This window comes from Halictus rubicundus, chromosome 8, assembly GCF_050948215.1.
Source record: "Halictus rubicundus isolate RS-2024b chromosome 8, iyHalRubi1_principal, whole genome shotgun sequence".
NCBI classification, from domain to species: Eukaryota; Metazoa; Arthropoda; class Insecta; order Hymenoptera; family Halictidae; genus Halictus; species Halictus rubicundus.
This window is the reverse complement of record NC_135156.1, coordinates 5568284-5586031: the sequence shown is the minus strand read 5'-3', so window position 1 is coordinate 5586031 and position 17748 is coordinate 5568284. Positions and strand designations below refer to the sequence as shown.

Genomic DNA, 17748 nt, shown 5'->3' with positions numbered 1-17748 from the left:
ACGTCATACTTGCTTCAGAAAGCGAGTTTTCTGTCGAATATTACAAATTACTCCACGATGAGGTAGAAATTCGCAATGTGGGCTCTGGACAGACGTAGATTGGACTTTTAGGAAACACAGGTGACCAATTTTAAACTGCTCATTGCAATATTGAAGCATCAATTTGTCAAGATTTTGACCCTTGCAAGTTCATATACTTATATTGCAGAGAGATTCTCTTAATTTCGAGAGATTTAGTGTTCGTATCGAAAAAAGGCTTTGGACAGACGTAGCAAAGACATGTACAAACACGGTGGTATGCATTTTTAATTGATTACTTACTTATCTAAGACGTAAAATATTTATAAAAAAAAGGCACAGCGTAACATAGCGTGACAGTCAAGGCCAAATGCCTGCCGGCCCCCTTAATTTATTATTGTCAATAACAGTGATGTGCAATGATGGTTTCGGAACGTGACCGCTGGAATCTCAGGCCGAATTGAAATTCGCCTGTAACTCTTAATTCTCTTTCAAGACATCATTCGCAGCCCGGCGCGGTGTATCGATCGCATTAGGGCCGAGCTTTGTTCGTACTTCCAGGTATTTTAGATAAGACTAGCAAGAAGACCGTAATCGTTCCTTGCTCCCAATTTCTTACCACAGATGAAACAAAGGCCGGAAAAAACCTTGGACTGTACAGCCCTTATCCAGCCCAAAAAATTGTTGCAAAATGCAAATGCTAGTACAGAAGAAAAACCTGTGTTATCACTCGGTCAACGCCGTAAATTTCTGCTCTTTCGATCATTTTTTGGTCCCGGACCGTGAGCTGGTTTTTCGAACGCGATTAGAATTCATGCGGTCTCAACAGCTCGCCAGCATCAAAATAAACGATCTTTGAATCCAAATGGAACAGATTACCGTGGAAAATACGGGATAAAGTGCCCCAAAAATGTAAAACTTATGGCTAGAGATTAAACTAAGACTGATTTACAATTCTCTCGAATAGCTGAACGCCCATGGTGCGTCCTTCTACTCTATTCTAAGTAAAACAACATGAAAATTTGAATACCAACCGGTAATAAGGGTCTAAAACACATTTACCGCTTGTCGAGATACAGTAAAGTTTTGATCTAAGCGTAATCATATCATAGACATACAGTCGGGGACAAAAATAAGTGGACAGTTAGTGGACATAGGTCAAAATAAAGTTTAGTAAAATTAACATGACTGTTACAAACTTTAGTTATATTCATTATATATCCTTATAATGTATAGATTATGTAGCGAATAATTGAAGTTCACATTTACATCTTTGTGTAAACACGCCGCACTATAACTAAAATATCAGCTATTTATCAGGAGACAAAAATAAGTGGACACTTGGCTATAATGTTATTGTGAGGTAAGAAATTTATACAAACATTAGACACAGGTCACGCTTACGTGCAGTGATCACCATCAAATTTATTAATACCAATTCAAGCTTCGTACAAGTAAGAACATTTATACAATAATTGCAGAATGCCAGAAACGAAAAAAATTTCATATCAAATTCGCCATTTAATTGTATCGGACTGCTGTAAGAAATTAAGTTACCGCGTAATAACTCGAAAGTGCAATGTATTTAAAAGTGGAATAGGAAAATTTATAAAAAATATCTGGTACATAAGACCGTGAAAAATTTAAGAGGTCGTGAGCGCAAACGCTGTATATACCAACATACAAGAAGTCCGTCGAATTTTTCGTACAAGTCGAAAAGATCCAACGATTGCAGCAAGAAGTATTGCAGAAATAGTGGAAGTAACTGTTTCAACAAAATGATGAAACGACTGCACAAAGCTAGTTTAAAACGCTGCAAGGTTAGACGTAAGCCACATATTAATAACAGAAATATGAGAAAACGTTTAGCATTTGCAAAAAAAATATGTAAATATGCCACTAGCATTCTGGGAAAATATAATTTGGAGCGACGGAAGTAAATTGGAGTTGCGACAATTAAAAAAGAAGCATAAAGTCTGGAGAAAAAAACATGAAGCGTATAAGAGGTCATTTCTAACACCCACAGTCAAATTTGGCGGTGGATCATTAATGGTGTGTACGTTAGTGCAAATTGACGGAATTATGAATGCAGATAAGTATATTAATATACTAAATGAAAATTTATAAGAAGCAGTGGTAAAAATGGGTTGCAACGACGAATTTGTCTTTCAGCATGACAATGTCCCTAAGCACACTGCTAAGAAAACTAAAAAATTTGTTAAAGATTCCAATATTAAATTGCTTAAATGGCCGGCCCAGAGCCCTGACTTGAATCTTATAGAGAATTTATGGAGTTTACAGGACGCAAAAGTTCCATTGGACCAGCGAAATAATAAGATCGATTTTTTCGAAAGGTTAAAGTCTGAATTTGAAAAAATTAGTAACGCTTCTATTGAAAAGTTAATACAAAGTATTCCTCGACGTCTGGAGGTAATAATACAAGCAAATGGCGGCAATACCAAGTACTAATTTTGTTATGTTTTTCATTTATTACGCATTTCCATGAGTGTCCACTTATTTTTGTCTCCTGATAAATAGCTGTCATTTTCGTTATGGTGCGGCATGTTTACACAAAGATGTAAATATGAACTTCAATTATTCACTAAATACTCTAATCGCTATAAGAATATATAATAAATAAAACTTAAATTTCTAACAGTCGTGTTAATTCGACTAAACTTCATTTTTACCTGTTTCCACTAAGTGTCCACTTATTTTTGTGCCTGAGTGTCGATCGTGCAGGGTTACTACAATGTTTTCTCGATACATGTCCCAAATATCTACCGGTAAAAGTCTCAGAGCTATTCCCACTGCCGCGGGGTAAATGTTCGTTAGAAATGAATCACCTAGTGGATCGCAGCGTGGAGAGTAAACATAACGATATTTCCTCGAACGGTGATATAGAGTTGTAGCAAAATGCGCATCGGGACTCGAGTTGCTCAGCTACAAATCCTGAGGGTCGTAGCCCGTGGAAAGGTAATCGCCAGACGATCCTCGACGAAACTGGAACTTCAAAAGACTCTTGGCTCAGCGTTTTCGATGCACGATGCTTTTTATTCTCCTTCGGCCCGGAGTTTCCTACGTCATGACGAGAAAACCGGTGTCCTACAAATTTCCAAGTCGCTTCATCATCGTTGCCCATCAGTCACGAAGAAAGAACGCTTGATGGGCGAAGCGCACCACGAGAGAGCGTTGGCAAAAAAATACACAAAGAGCAGCGTTGGGGGCAGCGAGAAGCAAAGGGGAGCTAACGAAACCTGCCGATGCCCAGGAAACTGTGAAGGCCGGCAAATTCGGCCAGAAAGAAATTATTGTTATTGCCAACGATCAGTACGTTCAGTTCACCGTGACCGATTGATAGATCGTTGGCTAACGATCTGGCATGACGATATTCCCTTACACAGTTTTCTTTCGATATAAGACCACGATGTTTTCCCCGCAACAAGAAAATCTCTATCCCCCCTTTTCCTTTTGAAGTTGTTCGCTCGATACCGCTTAGTGCCAGAACGGGAGGGTAGGGTGAGGGATCCAATTACTGTGGGGATACTAATTACTGTGCCTATATTAATTATACTTATTTTTAAAGCGTAATGAATGTTAAACAAGAGATATATATATATATGACACATATATTCACTGATTTTAATGAAAACAATTTAATATCTCTTTTTTAATACTCATTATGCTTTAACAATGAGTGCAATTAATAAAGACACAGTAATTGAATCCCTTACCCTATGTTACATTTTATTACGCTATTAATGTTTCGTTTACAATTAGTACTGAATTATATTTGTAAATTAGTTGTTATTTTCTTAACAATTAATTCGGTGTATTATCACTGGCATCATGCATTTCTTCTATATTTTCAAATCCTCGTTTAAAATGTTCTATCAATACACATACTCTCTCTCTCAATTCTTAAATCATGCGAAATTCAATATTGTAATTTTAGATTTGCGAATTTTGGAAACATTTCTTTTACGTCAGAGAGGCAAGTAATTAAGGGTACGGTATAATTCTCTTAAATTACAACACTAATTTGTCTTGCTCACGATCATTAATCCACCTATAATGGCGTCGGATACAAATCTACTGCAGTCAATTTTCAAATGTGCAAGCACGCGTAAGAAAAGAAGGCATTAGCACTGAAAAATTAACATCATTATGTCGAATTATTGTATAATTTCTACCTATCAATGATTAACTATATTTATCTTTCCTTATTCAGAGTAAACTTAACACCAGAACTGCCGAGTAATAAATGCGGCTGATGTATATTACTTTTGTAATAATAACAAAATTGCATGTTCAGGCTTCAGACAATTTTTATAAATTCACTCGAAAATCTGATGAAAACATTAGGTTTTTCCAGAACAGTTATAGCATAGTCATTCCAAGTTCATCAAAATTGCAATAATTCCAACTTGTCGCTCGATTCTGACATATTAAAAATTCTTCCCATTATACGTTTTTTTAGCTGTTCTCATTTTATCCTTGGCGTGCCCTTCGCTTCTTTTCAATCGCCCGTGACACACTGGAATTTCACTCGGAAAAGCCAAGGTTTTATTCATTGTAGGTAAAACAATACTTGTTGTGACCGTTGTTATATACTACACTTCGAACTCCATTTTTTCTACCAACTGTCTCACTCCTAATGTTTTGTGTAAACTAAAATACGACATTTTTTTCAAAATCTAATTTTAATAAACTAATTTTAGGTATGCGTTTATCACAAGAATGAGTAGAAGCAATAAAGACATTGAAAAAATTTAATAGACTAATTTAATAGTACTATTTTCAACTAATTGAAATGATTAAAACTTTTTCTAAATAATATGTTTGTGACAATATGTAGTGTGCTGTACAATTCGGCCTCCGTCAAGTTCGAAACCAAAGTGACAAACGACTGAAGAAAGTTTCCGAATAAACCGAACTAAGTGTGTCGATACATTGCAATTCTCTGTTCTAACAGCTGACAGTTTGGATGTCAATTACCAACAAAGTAATACCGTGACGCAATACGAAAGTTCGTACTGTACTCCAGGGTCCCTCGCGTTACTTCTCATTTAGGCTTATCACGTTTTACAGAACCGGTCTTACAGGCTAAGGAGGTATTTTTATTTAAATGTACGACAATGGGGACCAAGTGTGAATCGACATCAAAGTTCGGCTAGGAAACTCGCTGCGACTCAGTTCCACATTGTAAGGCGCGACGCGTGAGCTTTTTCCCGAGTGTTCTTCACACAATTTCGCGTTCCCGTTTATTGTGTTTTACAACGCAGGGATCAAGAAACTAGAGAACACAGTACTCGCACGATACATTGCTGGAAAGGCCGTCAGAAAAAAAAGGTCAATGTTGAAACCGTAAACGAGGAATTCTCGCTAGTATATCTACAGTAGCTTATTAATTATATAAGCCGTTCATTGCACAAATCGATTAACTCCATAAAACAAAGAGTTGAGAAATGCGATGAAATAATGTACATTGTTTTTTAAAATTCCCTTTATAAGATAAATTCAAATAAATATTGTAGAATGCATAAATACAGATGTAGCTTTCATCTAACGGTATATAAAATTAATAAGAAAGAATAGCCAAAAAATAATCGTCAGTAATGTTACAATTTTTATGTGACTTGTGGAGTTAATCGATTTGTACAATGAACGGCTCATATATCCAAAATGCCTAACCGATAAAAGTCCTAAACTAAATTAACTAAAGTAACCTAAACTCCTTTATTCCTGTATGCCAAACTTTTTGTTCTTTTGTACTTTTGTAAATTTCGGGGCCAATTATCAGGATTACAACTTCTTTTCCTTCCAATCAATGTGTTTGTTGCTATATTGTTACTATTGCCATCAGAAGAAGTTTTCTTGAGCCAGACTTTTTGTTGATAAATCGTATTGAAGAACCATCAGATGATTCACTGTTTTCCACATCCACAATGCTATTAGTCTCACTCATCTGGATTATAACGGTATAATATTTATTTCTTTAAAACCACTGACAAATTGAAATAATTGTATATAATAATTCAAACCTAAATACGATCTGGGAACGATATTGAAAAGGCTGAAAAAATATGTAGCCCGTGTAATATTGGTAAAGTATACAGTAGAAGTTAAAACATACCCAATTAAACTTTATTCTTAATAATAATTACTTTGACTTCACAAGTACTTGATCCTGCGGCAATTAGACTGTCACTGACTAATTTATTTTACTTTAATTCAGATTTACATTAATAAGATTTACGTTAGAGTACGGAATTAATCAAAATGGCCTCCGAAATAAATTATTTAATGGTGTTAATCTTTATTATTCGGGAAAGTTATTATAAATATAAAAGGTTATGGTTATACCAAGTGCTTTGACACTTAAATTTAAGATTTTTCAAAAAGTGGAGTTAATCGATTTGTGCAGTGAACGGCTCATATATTATTCTACATCTTAAAACTGTACAAAAAGCACAATTTTAATAGTCAGTAACATAAATCGTACCTACCTCTAAAAGAGTAAAGTTTGGTTTGAGAATAACCAAATAATAAAGTTTTTAAAATAATCAAACAATAAAACCTTAAAATTTACCCTGAAATTCAATAATTTTTTGTACGTATGAAATTATATTGCGAACATGAATTGAAAATGCGATTTTCAGCGTTTTTGACAGGTTAGGGCGCCGCGGCGCCGAATTGGTATGTACTCAGATATCTAGTAAAGTTTAATCTACGAATCAACTCGCTTCGCCAAGGAGCGAAGAATGTTACTGGAAAATTGTATACAAATCGATTCAGCAGTATTTCAGATAAGAACGCGTTTAAAGTATCTGTTACCACTGTGAAATACGACTGCACTTTTTCGTCTATAAATCGAGGAGTTTAAAAGTTTCGCAAATAAAACATTGGCAGTATGCCAGATAGGTCGTACTAACAGAATATACAATTTTTGGGAAATTCATCTCTTTTATTTCGACAAAAGCACATACCCCGTTAAGACTGAAAGTTTTGGTGGCTTCGTAACGCACCAGAAATATTTGATACGAAGGGATGGTCGATCTTGGTTTTAATGGCAGCACAATGCCTCTGCGTTTCTCGGAAAAAGCAATAACGGCGCGGCGGCGTGGTTTAATACAGAGGATCGTTCAACCATCCCCTTGAAATTCACTGGAGAAAAGGGGTGGGTTCCTTGGTTCCACCTTGGGCGGAGACAACTCCCGGTCGATGCTGCTACTGATTAACGTGTCACACATACCGCATCTTTCCATTCCTCGAATATTGTATTGGAATCATTTGTCAGTATCATTCAACAGTGTCATCATTTCGACACTGTTACACCCACACCCCACCCCTCCAGTCTTGTTTTTCCCTATCTCTTTGAATATTCGCATTCACACTCTGTCATTACTTAACTGCGACGTTCCATCATTACTTAAGTGCGAGATTACAATTTCACTCCACTTGTTAGATCCCAAAATATTTTCCATTATTTGCCAGCTGTTATTTGCTACGTTGTGGCACAGTTTCCCGTACGACGTAAAATAATGCAGCGTAATGTGATGTACGTGATTAAAATAATGCGTCTCTAATCCTATTGTGAACAGACTGCGGAGGTTTATGCAAAATAAAACTTGTCCAGGTCAATTTTAAGAAGCTAAATATAAACGACAATTTATTTTCCCTTTTAATCATCTAAAAAAAGTCGAGAATAATGTAACAATATCTTTTTTTACTTTTGTATTAGACCTTTTCTTTTTTATTATTTTATTATTTTAATAAAAGGCACATCGTTTTTTAGAACGAGTCTCGTGCGTATCGATCTTAACGATTCCTTCTGTTTAACTTGCGAAACATTGTTATGCCATTTCAACTACATCATTGTTAATGTTTGAAACGCTGTGCCACACAAAAACGATCAATAATTGAAACCTTCGAGAGCTATGAAAACGGAGTTGCGTACGTAAACAATTTTACACCGAATTCCATGTTTCTGTCCACATGAGCAAACATTCCTTTTCTGATTGTAAATTCAACACGAATTGCGGCCCATTGTGCACCATATTGAAAGCTTGTAACTCTTCTGAACGCCATTTAATTTTTATTTGTGATATCAAAACAGTAAAATCATTTAAAGAACTTAAAAATACTGCGTCATTCTTAGTTCGTTAAAACGACTAAAGAGAAAACATAAATGCCTATGTAACTCCTATATCTATTCGATATCAACGAATCTATATCTATTTATTAAATAAATTTGTTTATTCGATCATACAATAATAATCGTGTCGAATCACAGCACTGGTACTCTTGTAATTTTCATTAAAAAAAAAAATAAAACCAAGTAATTTTAATTGCCCGGCACGTCTAGTATTAATCTTGGAAAAAATTGAAAAGCCTTAATTGAATCGGAATCAATTAATCCGATTTCCCGGAGAAAGACAAAGGGCAAACATAAAAGGGGAGGAAGAAGGCGTACACATTTAAAGGTGAACGCGGAGAGGCGAGTTTCCGAGCCAATAAATGGTTCTACGTAAAATCAAAGGAACCCAGTTTAATTTAAATCGCAGCCTGTCCCTTAACCCTAACTGCTAAGAGCAAGCCAACCTAGAATGGGTCTCCATTATGAATAGCTCCGTAAGATTTACATTCTGTCGTTCCACCACAGTCATTAGTTTTTTTATTAAAATAACTATAATTTTAATAAAAATTGTTCACATATATAATTTATGTTGTGTAGTTGGTACAAACGAGCAGAAGTTGATTTTACATGCAATTTATTATATGAAACGAAATATAATCAATAGGAGATTAGCAAAATTAACATATGAATTTTTAAGTTCAGTTTTCTTATATCATACATTCTATCTTGTGAAAAAATTGTATTTTATATTGTTCATTTGTTTTCACGTACAATACTGAATGCATTCTCGTACGTGATTCTAAAGGTCACTTTTTCTTTCTGTTTTACAGCATTTGCGTGACAGTGGTTGTCCTTAATGTTCACTTTCGATCACCGCAGACACATAAAATGGCGCCTTGGGTGAAAAGAGTCTTTATTCACATTCTTCCCCGCTTGTTAGTTATGCGGAGGCCGCAATATAAATTTGACCCGAACAGGTAAGAATTTAGCGAATGTTCTGTATTCAAAATCACTGTCTTTTGTAAAAAAAAATTGAAAATTTTAAGAACAATCGTATTAAAAATTTCAAGAGATTATATTTTAAATGTATTTTCTCCTAGAGTCAGTCCTATTTTAACTAACAAGTTAATTGACGTTCAGAAATTATGCAAAATTTTCGTTTTTTACATTCTTTAAAGCTGGTATAGAAATTGTTTTGCTAACTTGATTTTACATGTTATTTCTTGAATGTATATACGTAATAATAACCGTTATTACATTAATGATATCTTATGAATTTATTTTGATTTACAGGTATACTTCGGGTAGAGTGTTAATGAGAACGGTAAGAGGCAAAGAGAAAAGTTGCTATTATCCTTACCAGTCATCCACTCAGGAGGATAGCGAAGAACATTTAACACCTAAGCGATTTCATAGTCGCGTTCCTTCGAAAGAAGACCTTTCACCTTCCAGGTATTGTATATAAATTAGTATTTTTCGCTTACTCTTAAACAAACAATTAGAATAAGTTAGTTATTAGAATTTCAATGATGGAAATGTGTTTATTATTTAAAAATTTGAAAACCGGAATAGTTCATTTAAAATTGCATTGTCTTGTTCGGAATTCAGTCTCGCTGACGGTGCAAGATTCGGCGGAAGCTGTTTAATTCACGGACCCCCGTTGCCGCCGCTTCCTCTTCACACCGAGTGCGAGGATCTTTCCGTTTCCGGCGACGCAGGGATCGAGGAAGTTAAAAGTCCAGTTCTGCGGAGTCCTCCGGCTTTTTCACACTCGCGCTGTCCTCCAGAAATTCATAAATCCTGCATCTGCGTGCGTTTCATCGCCGAGCATACAAAAATGCTCGAAGACTCAACCAAGGTAAACGTTTGCACGATAAATATTGTGCAACAGTGCAATATTTACAACAGTGACTTGCAATTTGTAAAACTCAAGTCAATCGGTTCAATTCTTAGAAAGTTGTCTTGTTTTCAAATATATATGATCAATTATGTATACAAAATTTGCTGGAATGGCTGTAATACAGGCACTTTCAAAAATGCTGTACTTCCTTGAAAGTCACGGAGAAGATCTTTACGCAAACATCATCTTTACGATTTACGTCATGTTTGAACTCATTTTTAATCGCAAAAATTTTCGGAAGAATTTGAATTTTTTTACGCTCGCGATATCCTTTTGTAGCGTCGAACCTCGACCGTTGATGCTGGATGGATCGCGTCTATCTCGTTTTCACTCGCTATATCTAGTCACTCACTTTGTCGAGCTGTGCTCGAGTCAATTCCCGGAAGAGAAACGCTATCCAGTAGTGCAAGAATTTGAGCAAATGTTGCCGAAAGTGCGCACTACTGTAACAATTGGTTCTATAAGAATTCAATTTCATCGCTGTCATGTAACATAATTAAACATTGAATTTTCCTAATTGGTGAAAAAAAAAGGTGAAGGAGGACTGGAAGTACGTGGCGATGGTCCTAGACAGACTGTTCCTTTGGATCTTCACTTTGGCAGTGTTTGTTGGCACAGCTGGGATAATCCTGCAAGCTCCGACACTCTACGACGACAGGGTACCAATTGATAAAAAATTCAGTGATTTCGCAACCACCACAGTAGTGAACTGCCCGCCGCAATAGTCCATGCCCGAGCCCTGCACCGTAATTAAAGACTAAGGACCAAGAACCGGAAGTAACTCACTACCAACCCGGAAACCCATCCTAGTCTTAGGAACTTCCGACTTCCAGCGACGTTCAATAACGAAATTACGGTAAAGGGGCTCCATTTTCTAAGACGATTGTAAAGTATACGACGTGCACCAAGTACAGGATGCGAAACAAACCGAAATGAAGGGAGATTCGATCGAGCACTTCCGAATTGCTATCTTCCTCTTGATTAACGATCGACATTTATTCTTCACTATGATATTATCCATAAAATCCCGTTGAAAACATTAAGCCAAGAACATTCCAAATGGAGCTTCCGTTGACTTCGATTGACATTCAGGTAGGAGGTAATATTTAATTAGGAAACAAACAAAATTTAATGGAAACAGCGAATGCCAATTGAAAGCTTGTTCATAAATGACGAATATACGGAAGCACTACGTTTTTCAACAAAACGCTGACGTAATGGTATAATCTAATTTATTTAGTTAATATTCTATTAAATATATGGTATGTCTTAAATTACAACAAAAATACTTTAATGTTAATCGGAAATAGATTTCTTACAATTAAAAAATTTTCCAATTTTTTTTTCTCAATTTATAATCATTATAGCTAACTAATATTTGATATCGACGACCGAAGAAAATGTTCAAGAATGTGTAATTGTAAAATAATTAACCATCTACTAATACGTAACTTTCATTTGAGAAAAGATAATTTAATCACATATATTCGATTTAGTTCAGTTTAGAAACGTGTACATCATTTATGAATAAGAGTCAATAAATTTGCAAATTTGATTTGCAATTGACAAACGTTCCTTGTGAAAAAGGAAAGAGACTCTGGGAATCTTCCTTCATTGCACCGTCATCGACTCGAAGCAAATGACACGAGGTCATTGATTCCTGACTTAATTCGAGTGTCGTCATTGAGAACAGCGAACGACACCCTTTTGAAGACACTTATACCTATATAGTCTGCTCAAGTAAATCGTAATATGAAGCTGCCACTACTTAATCGGGTTTAAAGCAACAACCTAAGTAAAGGTAAATAATAATTTAGTTAAACCCTTGACTCCGCGTCACAGATGTGTGGTAAAGTAAACGCGTTAACTATCGGGAAATCGATCGGTCGACCAAGGGTTAATAAACATTGACGAATAAACTGTCGTACGATCGCGTGTTTTATATATACCGTTTATCCGACACGTTAAGAAAAATTATTCTTAGGCATCACGATTGTAGGTAGCTCGTTGTACGACACGAATTTAGTGTGTAACTTAATGTATAATCGATTAGCTTTAAACATTTAGGAACGTACATACCCGTTTGTACGAATGTATCTTTAAGGAAGAGAGATCATGGATCACACGTATGAATGTAACGAAATATCACTCGAAGTTCTGAATTGTTTTGTAAGATACCGTTAAATACTCAATTAACCTACATCGTGGTCCCACCACAAACGCACCTCGGTTTATTAGCGCTTATCGTCACAAAATGAATAATTGAGATTCATCCAAATTTACAGACCACCAAATTGTTATTTCTAACGTCTCTAGAAAGAAATTGTATTCTCTATATTCTTTATGTAAAGATGCTCCTGTGATTCATACTATTCGAATGATATTATGGGCAATTTTGTGAGTGCATGCTTCCATTAACTCTTGTGCACTGTCGATTTAATCGAAAAGCATAATTTTGTTTCTAATCGCGTACTCTTGTTACAGAAGTAAACTAATTTACTAAATACATTGCTAATCGAATTATGAATCAATTTTCCCTCTTATTTAGGCGTTAGTTTTAATTCTATCAGTTTCAGAAAATTGTAATTCAACATTTAGCTGAACAGTGCACAAAGGTTCACGGAGAGAACATATTTCATTAGGAATGTACATGTACAAAATTTCAAAAAGCATTGCAGTATGGTCACCGGTGTATCATGTTGAGTTCAGGGTCACGATTAAATATCACAAGAGCTCGATTCAATTTCGGTTGAAAAATACACCATCGGTGGTTCATAATGCCAATGTGTACTGTGTTGGTCATAATAAGTGGGATTCAATGTTTCTACATTACTGTTTATTATAAAACGACCATATGCGTGCCAGCCTGCGTTCAAGGGTTTTAGTGTCATTTGATAACTGGCACCTGTTGGTTACACTATCGACTAAGCTTTGTTACAAATAATTCTAATTATGTTCTTCGGTGGATCACGCTTCTCATACCCATGGTCGCCAGATGAGGGGAGGTAGCACGAATTCAGGGGAAAAAGTTACCCTCTATCTGCCAGTACCGGGTTAGTTACGTGACATTGTGACACATGCTCGACTGAGACGGAACGCGTCACGTGACCGGGCCATAGCGGACGCGTGGGGTATAGCGTGCTAGAAGAGGAAATTAGAGTGGGGGAACAAGCCATGATCTGGCGACTATGCCTATACCTAAAGCTTTTCACCGATTATTTGAGAGTCACCGAAGCCTTTCCAAGAAAACTGTTTCAACAACCACAAAACCGTGTCCAGTTCGAATAATTAACATAATTTTGCGAAAATGATCATACGTTCCCCGCCATTCGGTGCACGCGGTTTAAGATTGAGTGAAGTTTCGTTACAGATAACATTAGTCTCGGTGCGAATACTGTATTTTGTAACGAAAGAATCGAAACATGCGAGACATTACAATAATAATAACCAATAGTATGGTAAGAACAAGTAAAGCATACGAATTCTAAAGCTGATAGATGTAGCTGATTGAACAACCGATGACGTCGTTGTTCAATGCCGTAGTACGTGGTTAATGTTACTGTGGGTTGTCATCGTTTCTTCTCTTTATTAGTTTCGACCGTTCTTTTTTTTTGTCCAATCACGCGCCATGTATAAACATCCTAACTATCGTCGTTAAATGATCGTTAGTTGCGCGTCATCGTGCAAAGCGGACTGATAGAACTCACGTCGGAGAATTTGCGAATCCTTAACGAGAAGAAATTAAACATAAGCTACCGCGAAACGACCATTAATTTGCAACTCCGCGGAGCGTTCAATCATATGTGCATACATACAGGGTGTCCCAAAAATGTTGGACTTCCTTGAAAGGGGAGGTTCCAGAGGTCATTTGAACTAACTTCTTCCTTTGCGAAAATGTTCTCCGCGGAGGGGTTATCAACGAGCAACGCGAACCAATCAGAGCACGGCTACAGCGGACACCAGTGTCGACAGATGGGGAAAAAGTTAGTTGAAATGACCTCGGGAATCATCAAGGGATGATTCAAGGAAGTATATTTTTGGGACATTGGAGGTACATTTTCGACGAGCACCTCGGTTGAACGTTCGCGCGAAGTTCACGAATCTCGAATTCTTCGACGTCCTTAGGCATGTTCATAGCTGAGAGTCATAGTTCTAACGCATCCGAATGTAAGATGCCTTACGTCGCGTTAGATTTGTAAATACATTTGTAGGGTGAACTGTATCGGTATTACGTAAATACTGCCATTAGAGAGTGTTGTTAGCGTGAGAGATGTTTTTTGTATCATTGTATCGGTGAAATCCTTGATTATTTGTCAGCCAGTGACTGAGGCGATGACGGCTACGAGGGTTAATTGATAAATCACATGTCCGGAAATTATTCTGGAACCGCATACGGCCATTGGTGACGCCAACAAAATTTCCCATACGTATTTCCACGATAACTACCAGTTGGTTGCAGGTACCTACAAAGCTTTTATTATACTGAACGCGCATCAAATATGTACGCTACTTGTAGTACCTCGTCGTGGTGTTATGGTCACCAGAGGGTCGACAACACTTTTATTATGATAGAATTGCCACCGATGGGTCGCATTAGGTTGTGTATTTCGAGCAGGGTTTGAAACGGTTCCGAAAATAATTCTTTCAAATTGTTGTAAAAAGAATTTGATTAATACAGCTGTGGAGAACCTTTGTTCTGAATAACTGTTGCGGAGAACCGACATTTTCAACTGCTATCTATTTCGGCTTTGGCCTCCGTATCGATTGTCGGACCTTTTCTAATTAGTCAACTCGAAAATTGAACCCAAGTTTTATCATTACTGTATAACTCAATAATAATTTTTCAATAATAGTTTCGAATGGTGTTTAAAGTTTGTACTCGTTTTATTGTTTTCATATTCTTTAGATGCGATGAGTCAAATACGAAGTATTAAATGTCCGAAAATTCATCAAATGTTTCCCTATGCTTTGTTTTTATCACTATGTTTTCATTTTAAACTAACTGCAATATAAAAAGAACTAAAAACTGGAGACGAGAAGTAAAAGCTTCTATTTATTAACTTCGTATCATTGAATAATATAGTGTGCTCGAATGTGAAAAATATGCAGCTGCTTTATCTATCTATCTATCTATAATCGAAACAGATAATACATTAACAGAGTTATTCGGTGTAAAGGTTCGTTCATAAGCGTTCTAAAAATCGAAATCGGTATTACGACAGTTTTCAAGCCCTGTGTTCAAGTTACACGTTGGGGCATCTTATTTATCAATTAATGCTGGTAATATAAAGTTCGACGTCATTATAATCTTCCAGATGCAATTGGTAAATAGAGTAATGTCCGGGAGGATGTGTTGAATGAATTATTATACCGAGCGATCGAAGATCGGTCTCGGGAGATGTAGTATTCGAACGCGAGTAAACATATTCGCTACCTGATCGATAAATCGTCCAGAAAACGCCGAAACACGGTAGAGTGGAAATCGGGGTCTGTATCGTCGATCGTGGTAAGCCAGAAGAAGCCAGGATCCTCCCTCGAAGGATCGAACAAATAAGAAAAATTTACTTTGCACTAGAGTAATAGGGAAGAACGCACACAATTTTCTATGATAGAGTCGGTTACTAATTTACGTGTAACGTCGTAATTATTCGTTAGTGTGTTAAAAACAGCTGTCACGCGGTAGCCAATGCGAGTGATTGAACAGGCTAATTAGCATCAACTTTCATTCGGTAAAATAAAACAAAAGTAAAAGAAGGTGTAACTTTTAAAGAAATTCTTCTCAATTATGATGCGTAAATCGACAGTTTTTGTAACATTCTTCACTTTTTCTCATAATATGGAATCGTGTTTTACATTGTCACTCAAAAAATAATTTTTTAACTGTTTTTAACTGTCTCAAATTTGTTATTTAACAATAGTACTTGTGTCGTTACTAATTACTTAGTTGTCATGATTGAAAAAGCATTTGTTTCAGACATTTTGTTTAGTATATGCTGAATGATCCTGATTCGATTATCGTATTTCTATTCGTGTAATCAATATACCTATTACAATATTATTAACATATCTTGTTTCTTTGTTAAAGTGTTCAAATACTTATAAACGTATATAAATTTATTTAATCGTTATCAAAATTGTTGCAACTATCCATACATTATAAATATATTATAGACATTATAGTATTTTCTAGATAAGTAATCTTTCGCCAGGAAGCACGGTCTTTTAAAACACTAAACGCAAAGAGAAACTGCGCGCAAGTCATCGATGATCAGCGCATTAATCGATGTTTTATCTAATCGCGCGAACAGAAAAATAGTTGATTTTCGCTTGGACCAATCACTAAAATTGGTTACTGCGTGTCTCGGGTCGTTAGCTCGATCCCACAATAACGAACCTTAAAGTTTCACTTTGACAATAGTAGATTATTCCACCGATAGTCAGCTATTGTTACTTTGATATTTTAACAGTTGTTAATGAATCGCAGACGTTTAATTAATGTTAGGGGATGGCGATCGAAATAACAAAAAGTGCTATTTCTGTCGGGGAGAGCTAATTATATTTAAAGGGAGGATGAACAACTGGTATCTAGTTAGGTAATAGCGAAATAGAAGAAAACCAATTAACCTTAAGGTGTAAATAACCTGTACATAGACAAAACCGTAACGTAAGTCAGAGGCTATAAATTCGACTTTTTTTACTATTTCGAGAGCCTGGGTAGTCCCAGAGTATTGTTCAGAACACGATGATGATCTGTAGCGAAAACATACTTGTAAGTTTTATTTATCAACGACAACGAACAAATCAAACTGATTTCTGTCATTTTTTGATTGTACGACTACTAGATGTTTCGTTCGATTATTCGTTCTAAATAATAGAAGTTGCGATCGATTCGTTTCAAATATTCGTTCGAATATCATTTCTGAACTCGATAAAACGATTTTCGTTTCTTTAAATCGAGTAGCTCGCTTTGAGTGTGGGAGAGAGAGAGAGAGAGAGAGAGAGAGAGAGAGAGAGAGAGAAACAGCATTACTGAAATCATGTATAAAAAGTAATGTGTAAATGTCACAGTTCATCGAAATGACTTTTGCGAACCAAGGTTTTGAATGATTTGGAACGACAGGAACAGTTTTACGTCAATATTTCAGTGACTATTACAAATAACTGCGAACATAATGCGCTCAAGTTATGCGGCTGTGTTGTCAGCCATTTTGTCTTTGTACGATCAGGATTCTAACTACGAGACCACAAATGTTCGCTTAAACATGAACTGGGTGAAGCATTTAAGTCTTATTTATGGTATTTTTTTCGATGATATAATAGTTGATAAAATAGCTGGTAAACAGTCGCATTTTTACAGCAACTACTCCTATCGATTATTATTGTAATACTGATTTTTAACTGGTCATATGATTTATCCTATACAATATAGACTAAAATGATACCACTGAGAATGTTTATGCAATAAATGAAAAATCCAGGTCAAACATATTGTCAGCAGAAGTTTAATAGTACGTTCGTTTTGCTGTTAACCTGCGTTAGTAAAGTACTTAATGAAGAAGACAGACTTCTGTTCGATTTTAGCTTTTGTAAATTATTCTATGAAAGTGTGATTCTGCATAAACATTTGCAGGCTAATGATAATACGCTATCATCGTCGGTTATAGTGGCCTTCGACTGGAGCTACCCTCCG

General features: G+C 36.1%; 1 protein-coding gene across 1 annotated transcript in view; it reads left to right on the top strand.

Annotated features, from left to right (window-relative positions):
• The window catches only part of Nachralpha4 (nicotinic acetylcholine receptor alpha4), a 192867-nt gene extending 181631 nt beyond the window's left edge, over positions 1-11236 (top strand). The window contains exons 9-12 of the mRNA XM_076792275.1: positions 8989-9135; positions 9452-9610; positions 9767-10016; positions 10592-11236. Coding sequence (XP_076648390.1) covers positions 8989-9135; positions 9452-9610; positions 9767-10016; positions 10592-10783 — 748 coding nt within the window. The 3' untranslated portion in view covers positions 10784-11236. The remainder of the gene's footprint in view (positions 1-8988; positions 9136-9451; positions 9611-9766; positions 10017-10591) is intronic.
• The last annotated feature ends 6512 nt before the right edge of the window (positions 11237-17748 follow it).